Consider the following 25692-nt stretch of genomic DNA (forward strand, 5'->3'; position numbering starts at 1 on the left):
ATGTATTCTCCACTGTGTCCTGTGATGTAAGTGTGCAACAATGTCGTTCTTGTGTTTCCATTTTTTTTTCTTTTTAGAGTAAGAAATGTGTTCCTCGATTCATTGACAATGGACTAATTATCTTATTAAGCTACAGTAAATATTTAATTTACAAAATATCGTGCTAAATGAAATGATTCCTCTCTGCTCTTTGCAATTAAGACTACATAACTTCCAAACTAAGAACGAGCACTGGCCAAGGTTTATATTGCTAAATGACGGATACAATAAGTAGTCGACAGGAATACATAACAGAGAAGACACTAAAAAGGCAGTCATAAGAATCTGACAAATGATAACTTGAAACTAAAAGGTCTAAATTATTGGCTGATAAAAAGCTCAAAATGTTACCACTTTTGGGATTGTGAAAAAAAAATGTTTTTGCAGAGGGGAAGCCCCCTACTACCACCATCACTCAGCATGGCAGCAAGCTTCCATATCCTTTCATCTTTATATATATTCAAGCTAAGGTTGCACAGACTGAGAGAAAAAGGAAAAGGTGGGAACCCCCACATAAAACTCAACTTTTCCCCATTACACTTCTCCTCTCCTTATACACACTCTTCATCTCCAACCATCCCTTCTCTCTCTCCTATAGATTCTATTCCTATTTTTACCATTCTCTTTTAAATCTTTTTTCATAGGACACCTTCCAAAAAAAATAAAAAAAAAAAAAAATCTTCATCCCCATGCCTTTAGATACCCCACCCATTTGACATTCTCTGCCTCTCAGAAACCTGGCTAAACACAGGCACTAAAGACACAGAGATTACTCTATTACATTATTTTTTTGTATCTTCCCCCAGGTAATAACATCCCAATATTAGAAGATTTTCTCACAACTACATGGTTTCCACACAACACATACTATCAACTCAAAAGAGTCCAATAATAAAGTGTATAAAGAGAGTATACTAGACTGGATACTCACAAATAAAGTTAACAAATTAAGACCAAACCTGCCCCATGGCTGACCTCAAACACTAAAAAACTCATGCATGCTAAACAAGCATGGACAAAATGGAGATGTGATAGACAAAAACCTGATTTAGTTAATATTATCAACAACTATCCAAGAAGGAACCATCCCTGATATCTGGAAAGTATCCTATATTTATCCCACTGCATAAAGGTGGAAACTCCTCCCCTAGCAATGTAATCATCAAAAATCTTGTACTATCTCTCTCTCACAACATAATAGCAAACTGCCAACGGGCCAGACAGGTTTCAGACCCCCACACCACACCACTTCCCTTCTTCTATCTTTATCAACAAAATAAAACAAAAAACAACAAACAACACTTTCTCTTTGACCTTCTGACCTTCTAAAGCTTTCATTCACATGGTCAACCACTCACTCTACTTCACATCTTATCTCTCTTGATAAACTGACCCAACTAGCTGGTTTAAATCTTTATCTTTAGCAACACACAAGAAAGCAGTAATTTGAAAAAACCGCAATCTCTCTCTTATGCCTATATGAGTTCCCCAGGGCTCCATTCTCTCCACTCTGCTTCCACTGCTGTTCTCCCTCTTTATTCAAACTGCTATCCCACAAGCTACCTGCATATAATATATGCATATGATTCTACCCTAATCTGCACAGCCCCTATGGTCTTTTAATTCTAAATTTTTTTTTTTTTAGAAGTAATGTTTTTTTTAATGTGTACTTAGTATTTAGTAGTGAGTTTCTCCTCGGGCCTCTGCTGAAAATGGACATGTATCCAGCCAGACTCTTTTCCCTCTTCTCCAAGACCATGAGTCAAAAACAGGCACAGAGTCTGTTATCTGGCCACTGCTGATGTTCGATTCTTGGCAAGGGTGTCTCCTGTGTGGAGTCTGCAGGTCCTCCCTGTGTCTGTGTGGGTTTCCTCCGACTGCTCCCACATTCCAAAAACATATAGTAGGTGGACTGGACACTGTAAATTGGCCATAGGTATGAGCATGTGAGTGTGTGTGGTGTGGAAGAACTACTGTGGCAAGGCTAGCCACCTAGCAGTGTAAACCTTGGCTCTAGATTGTCATTTGTGAAGTAACACCCCGACCCCATGTGCGAAAATGGGAAAAGAGGTTGTGGATGGATGATTGATGCACTGAAATGTCTGCAACAGGAAATATATAACATTTTAATGCTTGAGACAGTAGGGGACAATAAAGCATAGGTTACCCAGCATATCTCTCAACCTGCTAGTGCAAGAAGTCTGAACAAAGCTGAAAATAATGATGGGGATGTGGGTTAAAGGACCAAAATCAAGACAGATTTTGTGTATTACTCTAATGAGTTTAGAAATTTGCTGGAATAGCAAGTTTTGCATTAACATGCATTTTCTGAAGCAGCATTATACTGCCTGCATTACTTTAACCAATCTTTGCAGTCTATCAGTGATCTGTAATTACACTTTCTCTTATTGCTGAAACTTTTTTCCTTTATTCAAGCAATTGCATAATGCAATTATTTCTATATTTGTATGCACTTATCTTACTCAGTGTTGATATTTTCTCTTATCTGTACGAGTCTATAGTGTACCCACACTCGGTTTTCCAGTACTACTGTTATCATAAAACTGCCAGTGTTTCAGCAAGCTTTCTCTTAAAAGTTAATTACAAGTTTAATAACTATTTCTCTCTCTAGTTTTTAAAACTGTCTTTATGTAAGTGTATAGTGGAAGTACAGACTTTCATAATTATCTTCTAGCATATAAAGGTACTGCCTTCCTCCCAAACTTTTATCAGAAGGTTGTACTAAAATGTTAACTGCTATAAAGTTGTCAACTACTGTAATTTGTTTTTACTGTCTGTATGATAAATAGTGTTGTATTTTTCTCTCTCTATATAAATTGTCAATGTTTTTGGAGCTCTTCTCCCAGGCCTCTGCTGAAAACAGGTGAATTCATAGCCCAGTGGGCATTCCCTGGTCAACAAAGAAAATACATAAATGATATAAATACAAATATGAAGTCAGAAAACCAAACGTCTGTCATTATTTACTGACACTGATCTTCAGTCATTTTTGTGAAGGCTGTTCAAAGACAATAGAACTTACATTTTGTTGACATTTTCTAGAACGATAGCACCTCTTTTTTGAGACATCAGAATCTGAAATATTTGTAGACAGTAATGAACATTATATAGTTCAACTCATTTTATATAACAGATTTGTGCAAAGAAAATCAAGATAATTTTGTATGAGTACTTGCAAGTTCATCCTCATATGACAAATGATGCAGGGTGGTATCCAACGAGATGGAGCCCGAATAATGAAAACATTCTTTACTCAATCCAATGATCAAAATGAAGTACAAATACACATAAAGTCACAGTTTAAAAATGATAAAACAACAAGTTAAGCGCTTTCGTCAATACTCAGACTTCTTCAGAACAGTGAATTGCTGGCTGATAACTCCTTAAATACACACATAGTCAATTAGTAAAATATTACCCCACATCATTTCCTTTCAATTAAGAAACATCACAGGAAGTGTAAGGTAGTAGTGAATACTCCCCCTATTTGCAAGTTCACAAAAAGTCAAAAGCCATTTTAGACTTAGAGTCTGCCAACATTTATATGATATCAAGCAGAAAAATATGAAGAATGCTTTATTTAGGCATATTAATGACCAAAGTAATCAAAGTTTTAGTTTTTTTATTCTTGAACAAGTTGATTTGGGACAAAGGGGCGGACCTATTGAGGAATATTTGGAGTACATTGAGTTAAAGTGGCAGATCAGACTGAATGCATACTCCCCTCCAGGTCTTAATGATAGAATTTCTATAGCACCACTTTTGAAACTTAAACAGTTATTTATGTTATGATTTATTTATATTGTCATTGGTATTTTTGCCTTATAACATTCTTTACATGTGACACTATTGATTTAACATTTGGTTAGCTGACTTTTTGTGTACTTGCAAATAGGGGGAGTATTCACTACTACCTTACACTTCCTGTGATGTTTCTTAATTGAAAGGAAATGATGTGGGGTAATATTTTACTAATTGACTGGGTGTGTATTTAAGGAGTTATCAGCCAGCAATTCACTCTTCTGAAGAAGTCTGAGTATTGACGAAAGCACTTAACTTGTTGTTTTATCATTTTTAAATGGTGACTTTATATCTATTTGTACTTCATTTTGATCATTGGATTGAGTAAAGAATTTTTTCATCATTCGGGCTCCGTCTCGTTGGATACCACCCTGCATCTGCTTTTCCTGGAAAGGAATGCACTGACATGACAAAAAATTAGGAGGAATAGTGAGACAAAAGCCAATATTTGTCATCTTATTAGGTCGTAGACAGCATGCTGTTCTATAGGAACTGGTCATGTGGAAGCATGTTATTTATAGTACCCACTAATGCTACCGAGCAGCAAAGAAAACAGTAGAGTAAGCACAGGCAGATGTCCATTTAATGGTATACAAATGAAAATGTTTAGTCTAATGAGTGCATAATGAGATGCAAATGAGCATCCCTGAATGCAGATTGAGAGTCATAGATGCATGAAGTAGCAGGCACGCAAAAAGTTAAGCATGATTATAAGAGCAAAAAGATTCAGTAATTTATGGAGTTGCAACAAAGAAAGATGGCAGAAGCAGAGGCAATCACTGTGCAGCAATACTTACTGTCTAAAAGCATTGCTATGTCTCATCCAGTAGTGAGACACTTTGGTAGGTAGCATGAATCAAAATGGTACCTGCAGCATATCACCTACCACCAGCTAACTAACAGATGACAGTTATTGAGTGGACAGAGATTGTATAGAAATAGAACAAAAAGGGTAAAAAAGTAAGCCATATGGAACAAATGATTATTTGTTGCTAAATAAAACCATAATAGAGAATCTCCAAAAGAGGAAAAATATAAAGGCATTTGACAGCATCCCACATTCATAGCTAAAGGAGTGATTAGAAGATACATCTTACATTGAACAATTACGTTACAGTGACCATGAAACATGGGCAAACCATTCTGCGGTTGAGCCATGACAAAGGAAAAATTATTATCCAAGGGATGATAATTCAAAGGGGGATATTCCAGGCTGATTCTTTGCCACTGATGTTGTTTTGTTTCTCACTTAACACATTAAGCTGTTTAGATTATTTCCTGGTTACAATTTGGCTCCAAGAAAACAACCTTGCTTAAAGACTTTTTCATCATCTTTTTGTGGATGACTTAAACCTGTATAGTTCATCAGATGAGTAGTTGAGAGCACAACTGCAAGTGGTTAGAACTTTCTCAGATGATACAACAATGAAATTTGGTCTTGATATGTATGCAAATGCAATGTTTAAAGCAGGGACATTGCAGTACCAAGAAAATATCAATCTGGAACAGGAATGTAATACAAAGGGACTTGAACATGTGGGAGCATACACGTATTTAGGAACTGATGAAGGATCAGCAATAAAACGTGAACAAATGTAAATAAACTCAGTAAGGAATATTTCATAAGTCTAAAAGCGATACTTAACTTGATATCTAGGAATAAAGTCCAAGCTATAACTGATTTGTTTTTCCTGTTTTAACTTACAGTATGGGGTGCTTGACTGGCTCCAAAACATATTAGAGCAGTTGGACAGGAAAACATGTGAAATGCTTTATGCTTATCAAATGATATATAAAAATCAGTGTATTCCAAGATTATATATTCCTCACTCTGAAGGAGACATGGGCCACATAGAAACTGATTACATGTACAGATCTGCAGTTATGGGACTGCATAACTATCTGCTGACCTCAACAGATGTAAGCATAGGTAAAGTTTTAAAACATGAGTAAATGAAATCTAAGATGACTTTTTTGCTTAGTTTAGCAGAAGCATTTCAATGTCAAGTGCAAATGGAAACCAAACTAGAAGTAGACAAAAATCAAACTACAACTGAAAGTGCCAATAAAAACCTAAGAGAAAGTATATAAGGGAAGGGATCAGATGAGAGGGAAAGAAATATGGAAAAAGCATAAATATTGTAACAAGTGCAGAGATCTCCTGGACCAATCTCATGTTGATCAGGAATTGACAGAGGAATGGTTAAGGAGAATTGAGCTGAAACAAAAAAAATGAAAGGTTAATAATGGCAACCCAGGACAGTGAACTATGAGCACATTGGTTTACTAAGTACACTGAACATGTAGTAGAAACAGACAAATGTAGGTTCTGTAAAAAAATAGAATTAGAAACAGCTGCATATCTTGTTGTCGGGTCTGAAACACTCATGGTAGAGGGCCTGTACCCTGGTGGGGGGCACGATAATGTGGCAAGACTGTTGCATTGAGGATTGTGCAAACACTGCAATACAGAAGTAGCTGAGAAGCAGTGGAAACATGAACCACAAAGTATTACAGAGAATGATGACGTGTACACCACATGGGATCACCCATTACCAACAGTACAAAAATAAATGCAAGAAAACCAGAAATAGTAGTCCACGAAAAAAGACAAAAGTAGCATTGCTTATCAAAACTGCTACACATAGTGATTACAGAATCTTATGTACAGAGAAACACAAAGTCATAAAATATCAGGCAGGAATGAGAGCAATGTGTTAGAAAGATATCCAGAGTTCCAATAGTAGTAGAAGCAATGAGTCTAATAAAAAAGAATCTACAGTCGTACAAAGATATGATACGAATACATGTAACTCTGAATTGCAAAAGGAGTGAATTCTGGGCACATCGTGGGTGCTGCAGAGAGTATTTTTGGCTACCATCAAAGACTGAAGAAATACTAATTTCAGTATTTTTAATTATGCCGTCTTAAGAATGGGGTCTATTCTTATCATAGTATTAGAAACCCAAAAGACTTGGAGAAAAGAAACTAGGGAGGGTGCAGTATGCCACAGTCATTATTATATACACAAGTACCAAAAGGATACGAAGACACATGGCTGACGTCACAACCTTGGTGGGTGGGCATGCCACTGTAGGAAGAGATAAATAGTTTTGTGTCAGTGGGAATTCTAGATTATAGACAGTGTCACTCTGGGACCATGATTGGGAATGGGGTTCCACTATGAGGCTGTCATCTGGAACAACTGCACTGCCTTCATGTGAAAGGACTAAAGGCATTCATGACAGGACTGAAGTGCTATTATGAGAATGGGACATTTATGGAGTCCAATGGTGAGGTGTCCTGCCCCTGTAGGTTGGAAGGCATGTTTATTCATGCCATGGGTAATGGATTGAGATACTTCCTACACCAACAATAGCAGAGTGTATATCCTGCAATATCTTCCCTATGTCACTACTCAGTGTATGTACCCACCCATGGCCACAGACAATTCTGCAGGACAAGACAGTAGTGGTGTCACTTGCAGTCCTCTGCATGGAGGTGGATATGGCAGTAGCATGTGCCACAATAGCCCTCATGAGACCTAGTATGCCCTTGTGCCTGGATTCCACCATCTGACAAAGAAGCTGGCAGTGCTGGGTGACATCCTCATGGAAGCCACACGGCACATTAATCATCTTCATTTTGGCTTAAGTAGCAGCACACTGTGCCTGGATGATAATCCTGTACATCTGCTGATTGAGCTTTAGCACTCCATACATATCCTGGGTAGGACGTGACATGTAACAGAGGCTGAAGCCACTGCCCATCTGCTGTATTGTAGGTGTACCCACATCACATGCAGTGTGCTGCTGTCCTGCTGTCACAACAAGAGGGGCAGTGATGGTGTTCTCAGTCTCAGTGGGGAACCCTGATGTGGATTATGAATGCTCATAAACCTCAAGGCCATACCTTCATCCTAAATAATTCGTGGAGGACCAGCCAAGATGTGTCTGTGAATCATGTGTCAGTGACTTGATCTGTGTCCTGGCATCATTTTCAGACCCTACAGAGGTATTAAAATCTGATCCAGCCTGTATAGGTGTCACTACAATAGTGGTTCAACATCTTAATTTGCAAGACAGACACAGAGTGAAAATGAATAACTATGCTATATGAGAGCTTTTGTGTTGTGCATGGAAAGGGTGGTATAAAATATACAGATATAGAACAGACATCGCCACTGCCATTCCTATGTGCCTGCACACCTGAGTTACCTATAGTAAAAACACATGTATATCATATGTGGTCTGCCTACACCCTGAATGTGCAATGCTTCTGTATATAAATATAATAATATCACTTTCTAAGTTTTATACATAAGTAATTTAACAAGTAAGTGTGTGTATATATGGCTTACAGCTGTAATGCAATACTAGTTATCCATATCAGGGAAACTATAATGTACACTAAACGTAATTTATTTTGTTTTGGGAAATTTCTCCCTTCATGTTTGTGCAACCAGGGAATTGGTATATATAAGTTTTAGAGAGCTAGTGGGCTTGCCCCCATATCAGTAGTGTGAGGGGAGGGGAGCTCTTGCCCTATGCAAAAAAAAATAAAAAATACTTACAATTTACTTTTTTTGCCCTTGAATATTTTGGACACTAGTTTTTGCAATGTGGATTGTCAGGTTTTATGTGTTCATATTTTACTACTGGGACTACATCTGATAACAGATACCCCTATAGCACTAAGGTGACTTAAGTATATTTTGGAAAGGATAGTAAATGTCTGGGCATTAGACAGAAATCACTGAGGAGGTAGGGATGGTAATGTGTATGCTGGTAAGGTGGCTGCCTTTCCCTGGCAGTTTTAAAGAAGATTAAGGTTATGAGCTATTATTAAGATTCCTTCTGTGGTCCAGGATTTAATTTCTTCAGCCTCCATTTGTTTACTTGTATGACTCTGAGGAAGTCATTTAACCAGGTAGTGCTCCTGGGCTGAGTCTACAAAAAAAGTCAGTATGGATCAATGCTTTAACCTGGTAACAGTAAATAAAGTAAGGTATTCAAATGAGTTTGGTGTGGAGGGGTCAGTAGGATGGTAGGGGTAAGGCAATTTTCAACTGGCAGTGTGGGATTAGTAAGAGTAAGTATCTCTACAAAAAAAGGATGGAGAATGGAATGCTACAAGTCACACTTTATTTACAAATGAAACACTTTCATCCCGGTTCTACTGACTTCTTCAGAATTCCATTCTCCAGAAGTCCATAGAACTGAGATGAAAGCGCTTAATTTATAAATAAAGTGTGATGAACAGCATTCTGTTCGCCTTCCTTTTTTGTTTTTACAAGCTTGTGTGAAGGGTTGTGTTTTACTAGTAAATATCTCTAAAGAATATAAAACTGCACTTGTCAGAACTGAGAACATTCAAGTGTGATAACAGGGAAATGTATACTAAGTCAAAAACGGCTGTATCTCAAAGATTTCCCTCTTCCTTGTGGTATAGCAATTTCAAAATTAAATTAAATATGTAACAGGGTTGCGAGGGTGCTACCTCTCTATGTTAGGGAGCTCACCCTCCTGCAAAAACTACTTTAATGTGTAGCACTGAGTTTAATACTTTGCTGCTATGTAACAAGGTTGCGAGGGTGCAATCTCCCTATGTTAGGGAGTGTGGAAGCTCGCCCTCCTGCAAAAAACTATTTTAATGTGTAACACTGAGTTTCGTACTTTGCTGGTATTTTAGAAGAATCACACTTAATTTTTCAGAGCACAAAGAATTGCAGTGTCAGGTCTCCAACTTGCAACAGCTAGCTGTAGGAAGTAGATTGGTAAAATAACTGAAGAGAAGATCCAAACTCTGAGATGATGTACAGAGTTCTCTCTGAGAAGATGTACAGAGTTCTGTTACTAGAAGGGATGTAGTTTCAGGCAAACGGAGCAAGTTGGAGAATGTTCTTTCAAAAATTGACAGGTTGAAAAGGGTTCTACACAGGGTTTTGGATTTGGATCTATGTGATCAAAGATGGTAATTTATTTCATAGCTAGTCGTGGTCAGAATTTATGTAGAAGTTCACATATAATGGTGCTGAACATAAGAGCAGGCCTTTCATTGAGTGATAGAGTGGGTGTGCAGGAGGGTACACTGATTAATCATGTTATCAGTAAAAGTAATGAATATATGAGTTTGTGAATTGTTTTTTGTAAGGCATGTATATTCAGAGAGTTGCTGAGTGTTACAATGGAAAGTCAATATTTGAGATGTGGTAATAGGATGGTGTTTAAGATAGCAGAGCATGTCTGGGGAGTTAGAAGTATTATGAATCTATATGCATATATCAGAGTTGCGATATTACTTTTATCTGTAGTCTTAACATTAAACTGATGCAGTGCTATGACCACTAGGGTCAATAATGTTAAGAGCTGAACAAGGGATTCATTTTTGTGGCTTACCAAACATGGAATTTGATTTAGAAACAGAAACCTGAATGTCATTCAGTATGAACCAAGCATTACTGTTATAGCTTGAATAAAGGGTCAAGCAGGGAATCTTGGGGTACAGCTGAGGAGGAGGAGTCTGATCTAGGGATGGCTTTTCCAAGGTGGACGTATGTAATTCTGTTAGAAAGACAGTTGTAAAACCAGTGATACTTACTGGAAAACCTATTTTTACTACCTTTACAGCTGGGTGGGAGTGACTTAACGGAGCAAAGACCATCAACATCAATGTACTTTACGATTTCATTACTCTTCCAAACATAAATGTACTTGTCAGGGATCTCCCACATTAGCTCTGCATTGGGTCATGAATAAAAACAGCAATTAGCTTGAGATGCAGTTTAGTTATTTATTTATTTATGACAGTTTGATAAGTGGGAAAGTGGACTGGTCAGCAGACAGTTTTCAGCTGCAACCTGGGTACAGTAGTACATTTGAAAGATAATCAGAGTAACACAATACTGTCAATATCTATGACAGACATTTAACAGCTTATCCATTGAAGGACTTATAGTCAGATCAACAAAATGCATTTATACAGTGTATGAACACATCTAAGAATTTATTTACAGTGCATACAGTGTCACACAATCTTTGGAGGGGACTAACCAAAATGATTCCACGAGAGAGAGTAGATGCAGCAATCTAGTTTCTAACTAATGAAAAACAAATGGCATACAGCTAAAGATGTGTGCTCATAAAGTGTTGAAATTATAAATCATATGCAGATGACCTACAACCTTTTGAGTTTGACTAATAATATTTTATCAGTAAAATAGTAAGTAGAAATCTCTGTACTCTACAACTTTCACCTGTTTATTGTGGTACCAAAGCTGATATATTTAATTGTTTGATTAAGTAAGACGTTGTCCTGTTCGATTCTCAGCTAAAGTATCTTCTATGTCGAGACATGCGTGAATGGGTGTACCTTCGTTGAAGGTTGTGCACCAGAGCTGGCAACTCAGCACGTAAAAATCTACTGCCAATCATTAGCGGACCGGAGTTCCGCTGTGGTGACCCCTAACCGGGAAAAGCCGAAAGACACAACAACAACAACATTATGGTATAAATAAATTGAACCTATATGACTCTGTACAGCCATATGTGGACTGTGTGCAGGTTGTATATGTATTGAGTGCCCAATCCAATAGCAGGTTTGCATGGAGTTTGAAAAACAGAACATGCAGAAGAAACTCGTATGGTTATGGGGACAATATGCAAATCATAAAGAAAGGAACTGTAGCTAAGGAGCAAGACCCAGAACTTAGTGCAGTCAGACATGGAAATTAAAAATTAAGCATTCTTTCACTCTCTAAATAATGATCACTGAGGAGTACATTCAGGAGATGACAGGGGTGGCCCTAGAAAATTCCCAAAGAAAGGGAGCTTTAGAAGCAAAGAAGGGCGAGATAATGAACAATAAGTAGCAAGTTTGAATTCAGGAGGTGAGCAGATGAGACTCTAGACAAACAATAAATATGATATGAATTTGAAAGGTGGGAGGGGTGGTGCTCATGGACAGCAAGCACTAGAAATGAATGTAGGAGGTGTGATGGAGCCGATCATGACCAGTGACAACTGAAATATAATCCAGTAGTTGACAGCTCATACACTTCATAATCAGTACGTCTGGTGTCTGGGTCATTACTCAGTCATCTGGTTTCACAGTCAGGGCTTCATCCCTCAGCACCATGAGAAGTTTGAAATGACTGACAAAAATGACATTCAACTGAGTGACATCTAAAATATGTCTGTGCAGACCTCCCCACAGTGAAATGTACATAGTCAAGAAAGAACATTCTAAGACACTCGTTCAGTATAATGGAGAAGCCTGCTTGTCTTAAATAATACTTTTGTTTTGTTTCTCTTTTTCCATAGGTTTCAGCATTCTGAGTGCATCAAGGAGCTCCAAATGTTTTTTAAAGTCACAGAATCCTAGGAATTACATCTAAAGTACTTCTGAAGCCTATTTGCACCTTGCCAGATATCACCCATAAGATGCATTCCCACTTTCAGAGGGGAAAACATGTATCAGGCTGAGGATGAACTTGCAAGTCTTTCTTCTTCTTCTTTCAGCTGCTCCCGTTAGGGGTCGCCACAGCAGATCAACTGTTTCCATTTCTTCCTGTCCTCTGCATCTTGCCCTGTCACACCAACCACCTACATGTTCTCTCTCACTACATCCATAAACCTTATCTTAGGCCTCCCTCTTTTCCTGTTACCTGGCAGCTTCATCCCTAGCATTTTTTTTCCCAATATACTCTGCATCCCTCCTCAGCACATGTCCAAACCAACGTAATCTTGCCTCTCTGGCTTTGTCTCCAAACCTTCCAACCTGGGCTGACCCTCTAATATACTTATTCCTAATCCTGTCCATCTTAACATCTTCAACTCTGCCACGTCAAGCTCTGACTCCTGCCTTTTTGCCAATGCCACTGTCTCCAACCCATATAACATAGCTGGTCTCACTACCCTCTTGTAGACCTTCCCTTTCACTCTTACAGGTACTCGTCTCTCACAAATCACTCCTGACACTCTTCTCCACCCACTCCATCCTACCTGTACTCTCATCTTCACCTCAGAAGTAAGTGCATTAAATATGAATCCACTGCATCCACCAAATATTAAAGGACTAGCAAAAAATAATGTAAAGTAGTTGCAGTTTCACAAATGCCAGAAATTGAGGAAGTTTGTGTGTGTGCACACGACCGCGTGTGTGTGCTGTGTTCTTAAAATTCAGACGGCTTTATGGACAGTGACAGCTTTGATGCCTGTCGCTTGTCTCATGTATTCAAAAGAGATGATGAAGTGGTGTATGGGTTCAAGATATTTTAGTGTACATGAACACATCAGGAACTGTAACTGGAACATGTACTTAGGCTAACTGATTCACTCATTACTTCAAACACACTCGCATGTGCATCTCCATTCATGACTGCATTCACTCTGGCTGACTGTACAAAATGACACCGCTCTTGCATGTTGTCAGTACTTATATAGCACGTGCTGTCTAGCTACAGTGGCTGACTAGGGTTAACATGCACACTGATCTACATCCTCCCTCTTTAATTTGTTCTCCCATTGTGTGTTGAACAAACATTTTATATGCTAGATATCTCAACAACATATCAACAATAAAGAAGTTCAAGTCCAAGTTGCTGTGTATTTCGGATTGGGTCTGGAAATTCTACCTGATCTGGTCATATAGAAATTATGATTGGCTTTAGTAACAGGAACAGTCTCTGGGGATTCTCTCTTGATTGGAACTTCAGGGGATACATCAGGATTACTTGAGGAATTTACACTACTCTTTGTTTTAATGGTCTCAGAGGTTTGCTGGACTTGTAGTACAACATGACTTAACGTTTTTTCAAAAAGCTGAGCCTTCACATTTGTACTAACAAGTGTTTACTGATTGGTAAAGTTGTTCCTGTTTGTCTGGACATTAACCTCTGAGCAGGTGAACCAAGCACATTATCTTGTGGAATGTTTCTGAGATTAAGTAGGTTAAGAAAAACATTGGTATCATCTCTCTTGGATTTCTCTAACAAATGTTTGGCACTTTGAACTGCATGCTCAGCTAATCCATTGGATTGTGGATACTCAGGACTACTAGTAACATGGACAAAGTCCAATGACTCAGCAAATTAAACTGCTGACTTGTAAACTGTGCACCATTGTCAGAAATGACTTTATGCGGACTACCATGGACAGAAAAAATGTCTCTCCAACTTAGTAATGACAGTGCTGAATGTTAAGCTAGGAAGAAGGTCAGTTTCAAACCAATTCTAATAAGAGTCTACTAACACTATGTAATGCTGACCATTCCATTTGAAAATATCAGTAGCAACCGTCGACCATGGTAAATCAGGAATCTGGTTTAGCTGAAGTGGTTCTTTTTGTTAGTGCAGTTTACAATCACAAACTGAATATGTTACTTTCCTTCTCCATATCTTTTGACATAGAAGGCCAAAAATACTATGCCTGTTGGTCTTTTGGTAGAATCAGTTCCCAGGTGTCCATGATGAAAAACTTTTATATATTCCTTTTGTAATGTTTTAGGAATTACCACTTTAGTACCTTTCATGATGATTTCATCTTCCATCATGAGCTCATCTCAGTAAGGAAAATACTGCTGTATGTCAATTGGTAGACTGATTTGTCACATGGGCCATCCTTTACTGATAACATGTTTCAGCTTCTGTAAAACTGGGTCTGAAGCTATGTGATTTCTAAGCTCATCAAGACATAATGAAAAATTTCTGACTTCAATGACTTCAAAGTCTGCTTTCTCATTTTCATATTGCTCTGTTTGTCTGGGTGCTCGTGACAAAGCATCAGCCAGGTATAAGTATTTGCCTTTGGTATAGACAATATTGAAATTATACTTCTACAAGTTTAACGTCAAGGGTGCCGAGGCTGATGTAATGGCTTTTCTAGAATTGTCATTAGAAATTGGTGATCAGTCTGTTTGGATAGGTCTTCCATAAATATAATCACTGAACTTCGAACGTGTGAACACTACTGCCAAAAGCACTTTTTCTATTTGTGCATAATTCATCTGTTTGAGTTAAAGTTCTGGATGCATAGGCTACTGGTATGCCTTCCTAAAGACATGCTGCACCAAAACCATACTTTAAAGCATCACAAGAATGAGTAACTGGTTTGGGAATATCATAATATCTCAATGTGGTTGGACTGGCATTTTTCTGTTTCAGAACGTCAAATGCTTTTTGGTGTTGTTCTAACCAGGACCAGTTTACATTTTTGCGTGTCAACTAGCATAACGGTGCTGAAAGCTCACTCAAGTCTGGGATTAACTTTCCTAAATAGTTGGCCTTACCAAGAAAATGTAAGGATGTAACATTTTCTGGAACTAGCATCTCAAAAATTGCTGCCTCCTTAGACAGATCTTGGTTGTAAGCTAGAACTGGCAAACAAATGGCCCACATAAGTAACTTCATTCAACTTGAATTTGCATTTCTGAGGATTCAGTTTAAGACTGACTTCACATGCATGGTCCAGAACTTTCTTTAGGTTTCTGTCATGTCCTCCTTTACTATTGCCCCCTAAAATAATATTGTCTACTATGATGGCACATGGATAATCTGAAAAAATTTGCTCCATCGCACGTTGAAATACTTCACTGGTAGAACTTATCCCAAATGGCATTCTCAAAAAACTGTACCTTCCAAATGGTGTATTGAAAGTGGTTAACAATCAAGAGTTGCAATCCAGTGAAATTTGCCAAAATGAACTTTTTGCATCTAAGACTGAAAAAATAGTGGCGTTTGGCATGAGAACAGCTACTTCTTCAACTGTGCACATCGGATGATGAGGACATTTAAGCATTTTGTTTAAATCTCTCAGATCAATGCATATTCAAATATCATCTGAGCATTTCTTATGAGCTATGATTATGGAGGATACCCATTTAGTTGGTTCTTCCACTGGGGTAATTATGCCTAATTTCACCATTTTGTCTAATTTTGCTTTTACTTTGCTCTGCGTTGCTACTGGAAGTTTCCTTGCTGGTCTTACTTCATGAACTATATGACTGGAAGATTGCCAAGCTCATCTCTGAAAATATCACCAAAAGTATTCTATGTAAAACTATCATTGTTCAGACTTGTATTGTGAATTTTTGTTAAATGAAACCAGTCCCATTCTCAAACTATCTTTGAGGCCTAACAGTGACTGCACGTGTCTTCTGACTACGTAAAACTGCAAGTCATAGCGGTTCCCAACAGAATGGCATGTGAGAACCACTCCGCCATCAATCTGAATCTCCTCTTCATCTTACCTCTCTGCTGTACGCTATCAACATTCTCAGTGGTAGATATTGCAAGCACGATTTTCTCATTTGTAAGCATATTTGTGTGCTTTTCTGTTAGCTGATATATTTGACAAATCTCTATGGCTTTGCATAATGTTTAAATCACTGTCTTGAAGCAAAATCTTTCTCACTGCATCATTATTAACATCACACCCAAGCCTGTCTTTTATCAACTCGTCTCGTAAATCACCAACTCTGCACGTTTTAGCTTTAATTCTCAAGTCAGTAATATATGCTGCTATAGTTTCACCAGGTTTTTTGATTATTTGTGTAAAATATTTGCTTTTCCATTGTAATATTCATTTGAGGGGTTACACATTTCTCTAAATTTACATTTTAAGCACTCGAGGTCTTACCGCATTTCAGCCAGTGACACAAAATGGTGATTTCCCCCCTTCCCTGCATCCAGTGCAGGTGCATACACAAATGAACATTCCATCTCACTGGCTTCTGAGCCAGCTAAATTGAGGAGTATAAATGCTTTTGTAGGTGCATCTTTATCAGAAAATAAAGCCTGTATGAAAATATATTCTTCAGACACTCTCCAATTCACAGCAATAGTTTCTCTGGGTGGCTCACTTCCCAAAAGGTACAGTTGTTCATTTCTTACCACTGACTTTTAAGTCGTGTTTATCGCACCAGCCATTTGTCTGTGTTAGAACTTCTTGTAAGATGCTGATATCTTGGGGAGTTTCAATGATTGCTCATAGCTTGCAATCATCTGCACATTGACATTGGCCTTGACTTCAGAAAAGTAGATGCCAAAGAGGAGTGGATCCAGCAAAGAGCCCTGAGGGACTCCACTGGTCACTAGCCTCTTTATGGAAGTGGTTTCTCCAATTCTAACTTTCTGGGTCTTGTCTGTGACCCATCTGGCTATCCAGTGAGTTGCATATGCCTAATTCCTTGAGTTTGTTTACTATGCATGAGAGTGGGGTATTGTATCAAATGCCTTAGCTAGCTCAAGATAGGCAGTATGCACCATTTTGCCCTCATCCATTTTCTTGGTGACCTTCTCAAGGAAGTCCACCAGGTTCAGTAGGCATGACCTGCCTTTGACAAAACCAAACTGTGTTGGGTCCAGTGTCTGAAGGTTTCCTATGTCATTGTTAATCATTTCTATGATAATTCTTTCCATGGCTTTGCATATGAGACTAGTCAAACTAATGGGTCTGTAATTCCTGAGATTGGTTAATGATCAACCCTTGTGTATAGGAATGACCACTGCAGTTTTCCATTCATGTGGCATGAAGCCTGTGCAGAGGCTATGGTTGGATGCTGACACAAGTGCCCCTGATAGGTCATATTTCATAGTATTTAGGAGGCATCCTGGGATATTATTAGGATCCATTGAAGCTCTATTCTTGGCCTTATACAGCAAATCTAAGACCTGCTCTCTACTGATATTTGGAAGGGTTAAGTTAGATGGTGGGCACCTGAGGATAAGTTGGAGCTGAAATTTTCAGCCAGAAAATTTGCTGTATATCTTGGTTCTGTGAACATGGCTTCATTCACCAACAGTTCAGCACACTGTGGTGTGCTGCCTTTGAGGTTTCAGACATACTTAAAGAAAGACCTTATGGTTGTCCTTGGCCTGGGATGCTATTTTTACCTCAAAATTTGCTTTATTGGATGTAATTAGTGTGAGAGTTTTTATCTTTTTTTGTGTTATATTTCCTAATTTTATATGACTTTTTTTCTTTTGTTGTACAACATGTTCGGTTTTGGATTCCACTAGGGTGGTTTGTTTTTTGAGTTAGTTTCAAGCTTACTTCTGGTAGTAAGAGCAACCTCTGTGCAATCATTGATATGGTTGTACATAGCCTCTGTAACTAATTCCACATAGGCTGCTTTGTTATCTGGGTTTGATGGGGCTTGAAAGTTTGACAGGTTATCACTTAACAGAAGGTAGTTTACCTTGGAGTAGTTTATAACTTTTATAGGCATTGCCTGGATTACAGAATTGCTTTTTTATTTTGAATGAGACTGCTTTGCAGTCTGACGTTATCAGAGTGGGCATGACACTGGGGATAGGGGGGTGCAGCGCTGTCTCAAATTTGTGAGCACCAGGTCCAATATGTTTCTGCCTCTAGTAGGCATGTCCAGGGTGTTTGTGTTTACAAAGACTAGAAATTCTCTGCACCTGCAAATTTGGGGTTGAGTATGATTCCCACCTTACAGAGGGATAATTAATGTCTCCCATGTGTATGGTATTTGGTTGAATGGTGAGTGTCCCCAGTAGGTCTCAGTATGAGGTATGGATTTCATGGGACATAGGGCGGCCACGGTGGTGCAGCGGTTACCATTGTCACCTCAGAGCAAGAGGTTCTCTGGTTCAATCTTCAGCTGGGGTGCCTTCTGTGCGGAGTCTGCATTTCCTCCCTGTGGTCATGTGGGTTTCCTCTGGGTGCTCCGGTTTCCGCCCACATCCCAAAGACATGCTGTATGTGGATTGGGCACTCTAAACTGGCCCTAGGTGTGAGTGTGTTTGTGCCTTCTGTGGAAGGTTGGGTGCCGGGCTGGCAACTCGACACCTTAAAACTCCACTGCCATTCATGAGTGGACAGGTGATCCGCTGTGGTGACCCCTAACCGGGAAAAGCTGAAAGAAGAAGAGGGTGAGCTATAGATTGTTAGGATATTGTATGAGACTTATATATGTGCATTAGAATGCTGGCTAGTGGCTAAGTTGACATTTCTTTGTGAAATTATTAGAGTGATTGCCAAAGCAATCACAGATAGCTATCCTTATATCATTCTAATATCAAAGTATTGCTCAATTCATGTAGATGTACCAGCAGTGAGATTAACACATAAGCCATGTCAGTTACAGACACTAATGCTTAACACCCAGCTTACAATTGTCCCTTGTAGAAGCTAAGTAGATCAACAGGGACTACCTGTCGTACACTTGGATAGTATATTAATGTAGGTGCTTACAGGTATAAGCAGATTCAGGGGGCGCAACCTGTAGAAAATGTCAAGGAGTATCATACACTGTTGTAGTACTCGTGATTTCCACTAGGTGGCAGTAATGTCATAGGATGCAGGTTTTGTACCTTTCCGCTCATACCAATGAAAGTGAGAAGTTTATGGAATGTTCAGTCATCTTTATTCTAACCAGCCCATGAAATCTCCTAGGTTTTCATGAGATACCAAAATAAAATTTTGACAAGTCCAGCCTGAATTAGTTTTCTTTGCTGTCAAACATATACAATAATACATTGGTTGCCTTCAGTCTACCTGGTATCCCTGTACAGAACAGCAGCAGACTGACCTAACAAACCTTCAGTAATATAGACAAGTATATACTAAATGTATATTCAGTTTTTTTTTTTTTTAATTGTTCCCCCCTGTCAGTAAAGATGGGGCCCTTAAACACAAGGCACTGAAACTATGTTGTTTCAGCATAATCCTCCATGCACAACATGAAAGAAGATCAGTGGAGTGCCCGCGCCTTGAGTAAGCAACCTTGCTAGGTACTGGTGAAAGACGTCAACAAAACTGAAGTATGTTAAACTTCATGCTGTTCAGTTTAATCACCTCACTAAGCTGAAGAGTTTTACAGGCTTTGGCAGAGGGAAGGGTAGCAGAAGCAAAGCTGCTGGATTTTATTTCCAAAGAGGGTGACTCTGCATCTGGATTAAAATGAATGACAACATTATTAATGCAACAGGTAGGGGCCATACCCATTGTAATGGCTTTTCTTTTATGAATATGTTTAAAATATTTACATCTGCTCATAAACTTCACCATGCAGAGCTGCATTGATTTTTTTTTTCTGTTTGTGATTTTAAAGATGAGATGTCGGGTAAACTGTAAACAAAATCAAACTGTGCGGAAGGCAAGGGATCCCTTTTGGAGCCATGGACTCATGAATGCAGATTTTAGTTTTGATCTGACACAAGTAGAGACGTACTGGCTCTGTCAAATCAGGTTTAAATTTCCTAGAGTGGCAAGTGGCCAAAAAAGAAAAAAAACAAAAAGACAGAAAGAAGGAAACAGGATAAATTACAGTGACCTAAATTTGTGGAATTTGAAAGCTAGCAACATAATGCATTGTACTCTTTCTTAAATATAAGAACACCAGCATCAACAGTTGGTTAAATTTAAATGGAAAATCTGCAGCAGGTGTGCATAAATACCTTCTGAAAAAATAAATATAATAATTTCATCACTGCAAAAAGTCTTAATACCATACTCAAAACAAAATCAAAGTTTAAACTCTACTTCTTATATTTGCTCAGGTGTATGTATCTATCTATATATATATATATATATATATATATATATATATATATATATATATATATATATATATATATATATATTTATTTTTGCCAGGAGCAGACCTCTATGAAAAGAAAATAATGTAAAATTGTCTTAGGTAGGTAAATGATGCTGATTAAATTAGCATTAATTAGAATAACATGCAAATTAATAAACACAGGTTATACTAATTTGCTAATTAATACACGAGAAGAAAAGTATTAGTTAGGACTAGAATGAAATGTATAAAACAATAACTATAAAAGATAAACTTTTGATAAAAATTAGGCAGGAAATCCAAATTACAGATTGTTTAACAACCGCTTTAAAACATATAAAGAATCAAATTAATTTTGAAACAGTAAAAGATATTCATCTTCATCCAGTGTTTGAAGATTCTTTCAAAAAACACTGTGTACTCTTTCCTAACTTGTTGCTTTTATGTTATGACTTTACTGTTACATTATGACTTCACTTTCCATTTGTAATTTTAAGCTGACTAATACTTAAGCCCAGTATTAACTTGTGTCATTGACAGTCTTTGCTAGCGTAGATCTTTTCCTGACTTCCTTCATCTGCAGAACTATTTGTTAGACATGTCAGACATAAAATGTTCATTTTCATGGCAAACTCGTCAGTTGTGGAAGATTTTAGCTGTGTTCATCCAGCAGAAAAAGTGATGACGTTATCTGTTTACAATCCTCCTGTTTCAAACAAAATTATGCCTTTTGCTTGTACAGATGAGTCACAAAGTTCTTGTACAGTCAGAGAAAGAATACTCAAGTTAAATTTTTCTTTTTTCTCTCAAAATTTTTTTTTTATTTTTCAAAGTTAAATTTTTCTTGATACAGTGTGTGTGTGTGTCTGCATCAGTGTAGGTGCATATGTGCATACTTTTCTCTCTCTCTTTCTTTATATATATATATATATATATATATATATATATATATATATAATGTGTGTCTTTGTGCCTGCAATCCGTGTTGGTACATATGTGCATACTTCTCTCTCTCTCTATTTATCTATATATATATATATATATATATATATATATATATGTGTGTGTTATAGAACAGTGATCGTGGAGCTTGGTAGAGCATTGTTCTAAAGTGTGAAGTAATGACGCTAAAAAATAGACATTTTTAACAGACAGACAAATGTGTGTTGTTGATGAAAGTTGGGTATACATTACAAGTACAGGAGACAAAGCAGCAAAGCCTGGGTCTAAACTAACAGATTAGGGCAGAGGTATAGCCTTATTTTTCTACAAGGAAATGACAAAGTATTTTGAAGGAAAATGATTTAGGAGGTGCAAGGTAACATGCAAAAGAGGGTGAAATGGCTAGAAGATCTAAGATTCATGAATACTTAATGTCTAGAGTACAGACTAAAAAAAAAGTAAGAAAAGGGCCTAGGAAAGGGAACTACAGAAGTATGTAAAAAATGTACAAGTGGATGAAAAACAACAAACAACCAGGCTGGCTGGCTTTTCTGTCCAGTGATACAGCTTCCCAGCATGAGAAGTAGCAATATTTAGCTATCGTTAGACTAGTCATGGAAAGGGTTCCTTACTAGAATCCCTGGGAATGAGTGGAAAAAACACTAGTAGCAATGGACAGTTTATTGTGGTTTTCAAGTGATAAGTCAACAAGGTGGGCAACTATCAGCCCCCACAAAAATTGTTAAAAAAAAATAAATAAATGTACATACAGGAGGTACGGAAGTATAAATAAATATGGTATCTACCCTCCTGCATTTAGCCATGTAGGGAGACCTGAGTGGCAGTTCTGAAAGATCCACACTCATCTGGACTCCAAGATGCATTCATACAATCTTCCAAGGGCTGATTTATGAAACCTATTCAGTCAGGAATTATACAATGATACTATATTGAACAGTCTCCCTCCGGGTATAACTAAATACCCAAAATGACTTTGTTGGTCTGTTTTATATTTGTTAGGCGTTACAAAGGGTGTGGGTTCTGTATGAGGTGGAGGATTGGGATGCTTTGTCCTCATGTTAAAGTAATTTAAGTGAGTTGTTTGTTAGTCTGCCGATATCAACTGTGCAGGCTTTACTAAAGTTGATAAAGTTAATCATAACTTGCCAAGTGATCCCTTATACTTTTCCAACTTGGCAGTCAAGTTCCAGAACTCTGTCTTGCCTGCTGGTTGTTTCTAGAGCTGCACAGTGGTGCAAGCAAGTCATGTTTTATTATAAAATGAAAACTCTGGTTTCAGACAGTGCTGTCAAAGTAAAACTTTTACCACATTATTAGTTATTGACTGGGCCAGAGTCAGGCAGAATATGACGGTAATGAGGTGATACACCATCTCTTAATGCATATAAGTGGGAGGAACACCCATAAATGTAAGGGGACAGTGAGCCATGGCTTGCAGTCACTTGTTAAGATCACCTAAGCTTGAGTTAATTTACTCAGGTTAGCATTTGCACATGTTTTATTGCTTGCTTCTCAGTGGTGTGAGAGCCATTTTTTACTGGTTTACTTTCTAACTACAGCTACGTCCCACTAGTAATCAAAGATCCATAAATGGTTTCATCAACACATCCAAAAATAACTACCAAAACGTAAAAGCAGCTAGAAAGTACTTAGATGATAGCAAGCTACAGCTGGTTCTAGGCCAGTGTGTCATTAAGAAGAACTGAAACAGGCATTATACTTTCTTTCAATGAGGTCAGCAATCTATGAGTGAGAATAATAAAATAAGGGGGTGTGGGTCTCTGCCCCCACATGGGAGGTATATGAAGGCTTACATCATGCAAAAAAAAAAAGGTATGTTTTATTACTGTTATATTACCTTGTAAAACTCTAAGGTCAAACACAAACATTACAAACACATGCACCCTGGCTGTCATTAAAGAACTGTTTTGGCCAAGCTGTTGTGTTATGTGGGATATGGATAGTCAGTAAGATATATAAGACCCTTTGGCCATTACATAGTCATAAATAATGTAATGAGGTTCCACAAGCTGGCAGTGGTCATTAGGCAGCCATAAATATTTATAGGTGGCTAAATCACTGACTCTTCAGTCTGCCAGCTCTGCTACTGGGGCACAGAACATTCACGGATGAAGCCCTGTCTATGATCCAGGTGACTCTGGTTCACTAACATTTGCTTAAAGCTGCAGAGGGAAGAGAGAGGTTCTGCCTGCTCTCCTCTATTTGGGAGGGTTGTTGGAGAAAACATTCCTGTGAAGATTGGATGCTTTAGGCCAAGTGGAGACCAGTGTTAGAAGGAGGCTGCCAGTTTGTGTGAGTGTTCTTGTCTGCATCTTGCAGTAGAATTGAGACAGCATTCAGATTTACTATACCTATGATCCATATACAAGTCCCAAATTTTTTTCTCAAACTTTTGCTCCATGATCCTTTATAAAACTGGAAATTACTATGAAATGCTCTAAATTAATAGAATTAACATTCTAAAAGTATGCATAATTTGAGGTCTTTTCCCTAATTATTTTTGCTTTGTCTACAACTCTGCAGGTAAAGGTTGAGAGGCATGTTTACTGGTACATGATTCAAATGAAGAGTACTCAGCTTTGGGGCTTAGGCATATCTCCACATCCATCCAGGATTCTTCTGAGGTTCAGAACCAAAGCAGGAGAGAGGCCACCATTATTCAAAAAGTCTAGTTCCAAAACCAGTGCTATGTACAGAGGTAAAGCCCATTACATGTAGCTAAACATTTTCAACCTAAGCACAAGCCTTGGATCCTTCCCTAACAGTAATGTGATTCATATCCAAAAGCCAGTCACATTCCTGGGATCTATCCCATCTTAATCCATTCCACTACTGGCTGAGTCCACATTGCTTTTTCACCTGAAGCTAGCTAGGCTGCATGGGCCACCTGGCCACAGTTGCTTTCTAGCAATCATCACACCTAGGCCTGACTCCTGTAATGGGTCCTAGCATCCCTATTCTGGTCAAGGTTCTCAGATGCTCTAGATAAACTGTCATGGGGGCATTTGGGGTTGCTATATGTTTGACTACTCATGTCAGGCCATGTTCATAAGGGTGACCCTACCAGGATCATAAGGCGCAAGAAAACATAGCTCTAAAGATCTCAAGTGTGCACAAACTAATCCAACATGATAAGCTTACAATCTGAGGAGTAGCCTTGTGTGTTGTACTTCATTATAGAATATTTTAGCCTTCCAATGCCATGTATGTTCCCTGCCTAAATTATATATGACTGATTAATGTTATGCTGTAAAAAGAGTAACAATTAAGTTAAACATGTCAACCACAACCTACTATGTGATGAAATATCTATTTACTTACTGCTGTACCTCCACAGACCTCAGTATATTAGGAAGCTTCACTAAGGAATTTAGCACACATTTAGACACATGCACAGAGCTAGCAATCCCAATATCAACCCAAATATCAAAGGAAATTCAAACACAAACCACCCTGGTAGTCCACCACCATGAGTAAACTATACAGCAAAAGAAAAACACCCCTTTACGTATATAGAAGATCAAAAACTCATCTTTTCATGGATAATATTAAACTCTTTACAAAAAAAATGAACATTATCAGGTCCATTAAAGGTGCCCATGAACTTGGGCTGCTTGCTAAAGCCAAAGAATGAATCCTTCTTTAGTTAGAAAACCAAAAAAACAATATCTTACACTGCACAAAAATGATTTATAATAGAGCCTCCTATTCTAACCCAACTGTCATTTCCAGTATCCTTGTGCCAGCTTCAGCTCTGAGACTTCTATTCAAAACCCAATACTATCTGAATCCCTTACTCCCTTGGTTATCTGTAAACAGAATTTATTGACAGTGCTAACCAAGACCAAAATACTTGCTGCCTAATTAATAGTGTTAAATGTGCCATTGAGAAAACACTCCTCAAACTGCTTAAATTAAGGGTAGCTACTGTTTTAGTCCATAATGAGTAGTGCATTGCAGTGGTAAAGCCCCTCCATAAGGGTGGCTACACATCCAACTCCAGTAGTTACAGACCTATCAGACTTACAAGCCTCATCTGTAAGGCCATGGAATACAATACAACTGATCACATAAAATGTGATGCTAAGAATCTTGATAGACTTGATCCCCTGACATTTTGGTTTTGTGAAGGGTAGACCCTGTCTGTTTAATCTTGTTCATTTCTTTGAGAAAGTTACACGGCAGACATTGTAGATGGTAGCCATGCAGTGCACAAAGTATATCCTAACCTGGTTAAAGCCTTTGACTCCATTCCTATGCTGGCATCATACAAAATCTAAATGCTTTAAAAATCAACCCAC

General features: G+C 38.1%; 1 protein-coding gene across 2 annotated transcripts in view; it reads left to right on the top strand.

Moving 5' to 3' along the window:
• The window catches only part of SLC4A5 (solute carrier family 4 member 5), a 765106-nt gene that overhangs the window by 111332 nt on the left and 628082 nt on the right, over positions 1–25692 (top strand). Inside the window, exon 1 of one of the 2 annotated variants that reach the window (XM_044083081.1) lies at positions 19520–19816. The exons of the other annotated variant lie outside the window; for it this stretch is intronic. Coding sequence (XP_043939016.1) covers positions 19789–19816 — 28 coding nt within the window. The 5' untranslated portion in view covers positions 19520–19788. Of the gene's footprint in view, positions 1–19519; positions 19817–25692 lie in introns of those variants that run through there. 2 annotated transcript variants of the gene reach the window in all.

Source organism: Protopterus annectens, chromosome 9.part0 (assembly GCF_019279795.1).
Source record: "Protopterus annectens isolate FY-2018-M chromosome 9.part0, PAN1.0, whole genome shotgun sequence".
Classification (NCBI taxonomy): domain Eukaryota; kingdom Metazoa; phylum Chordata; order Ceratodontiformes; family Protopteridae; genus Protopterus; species Protopterus annectens.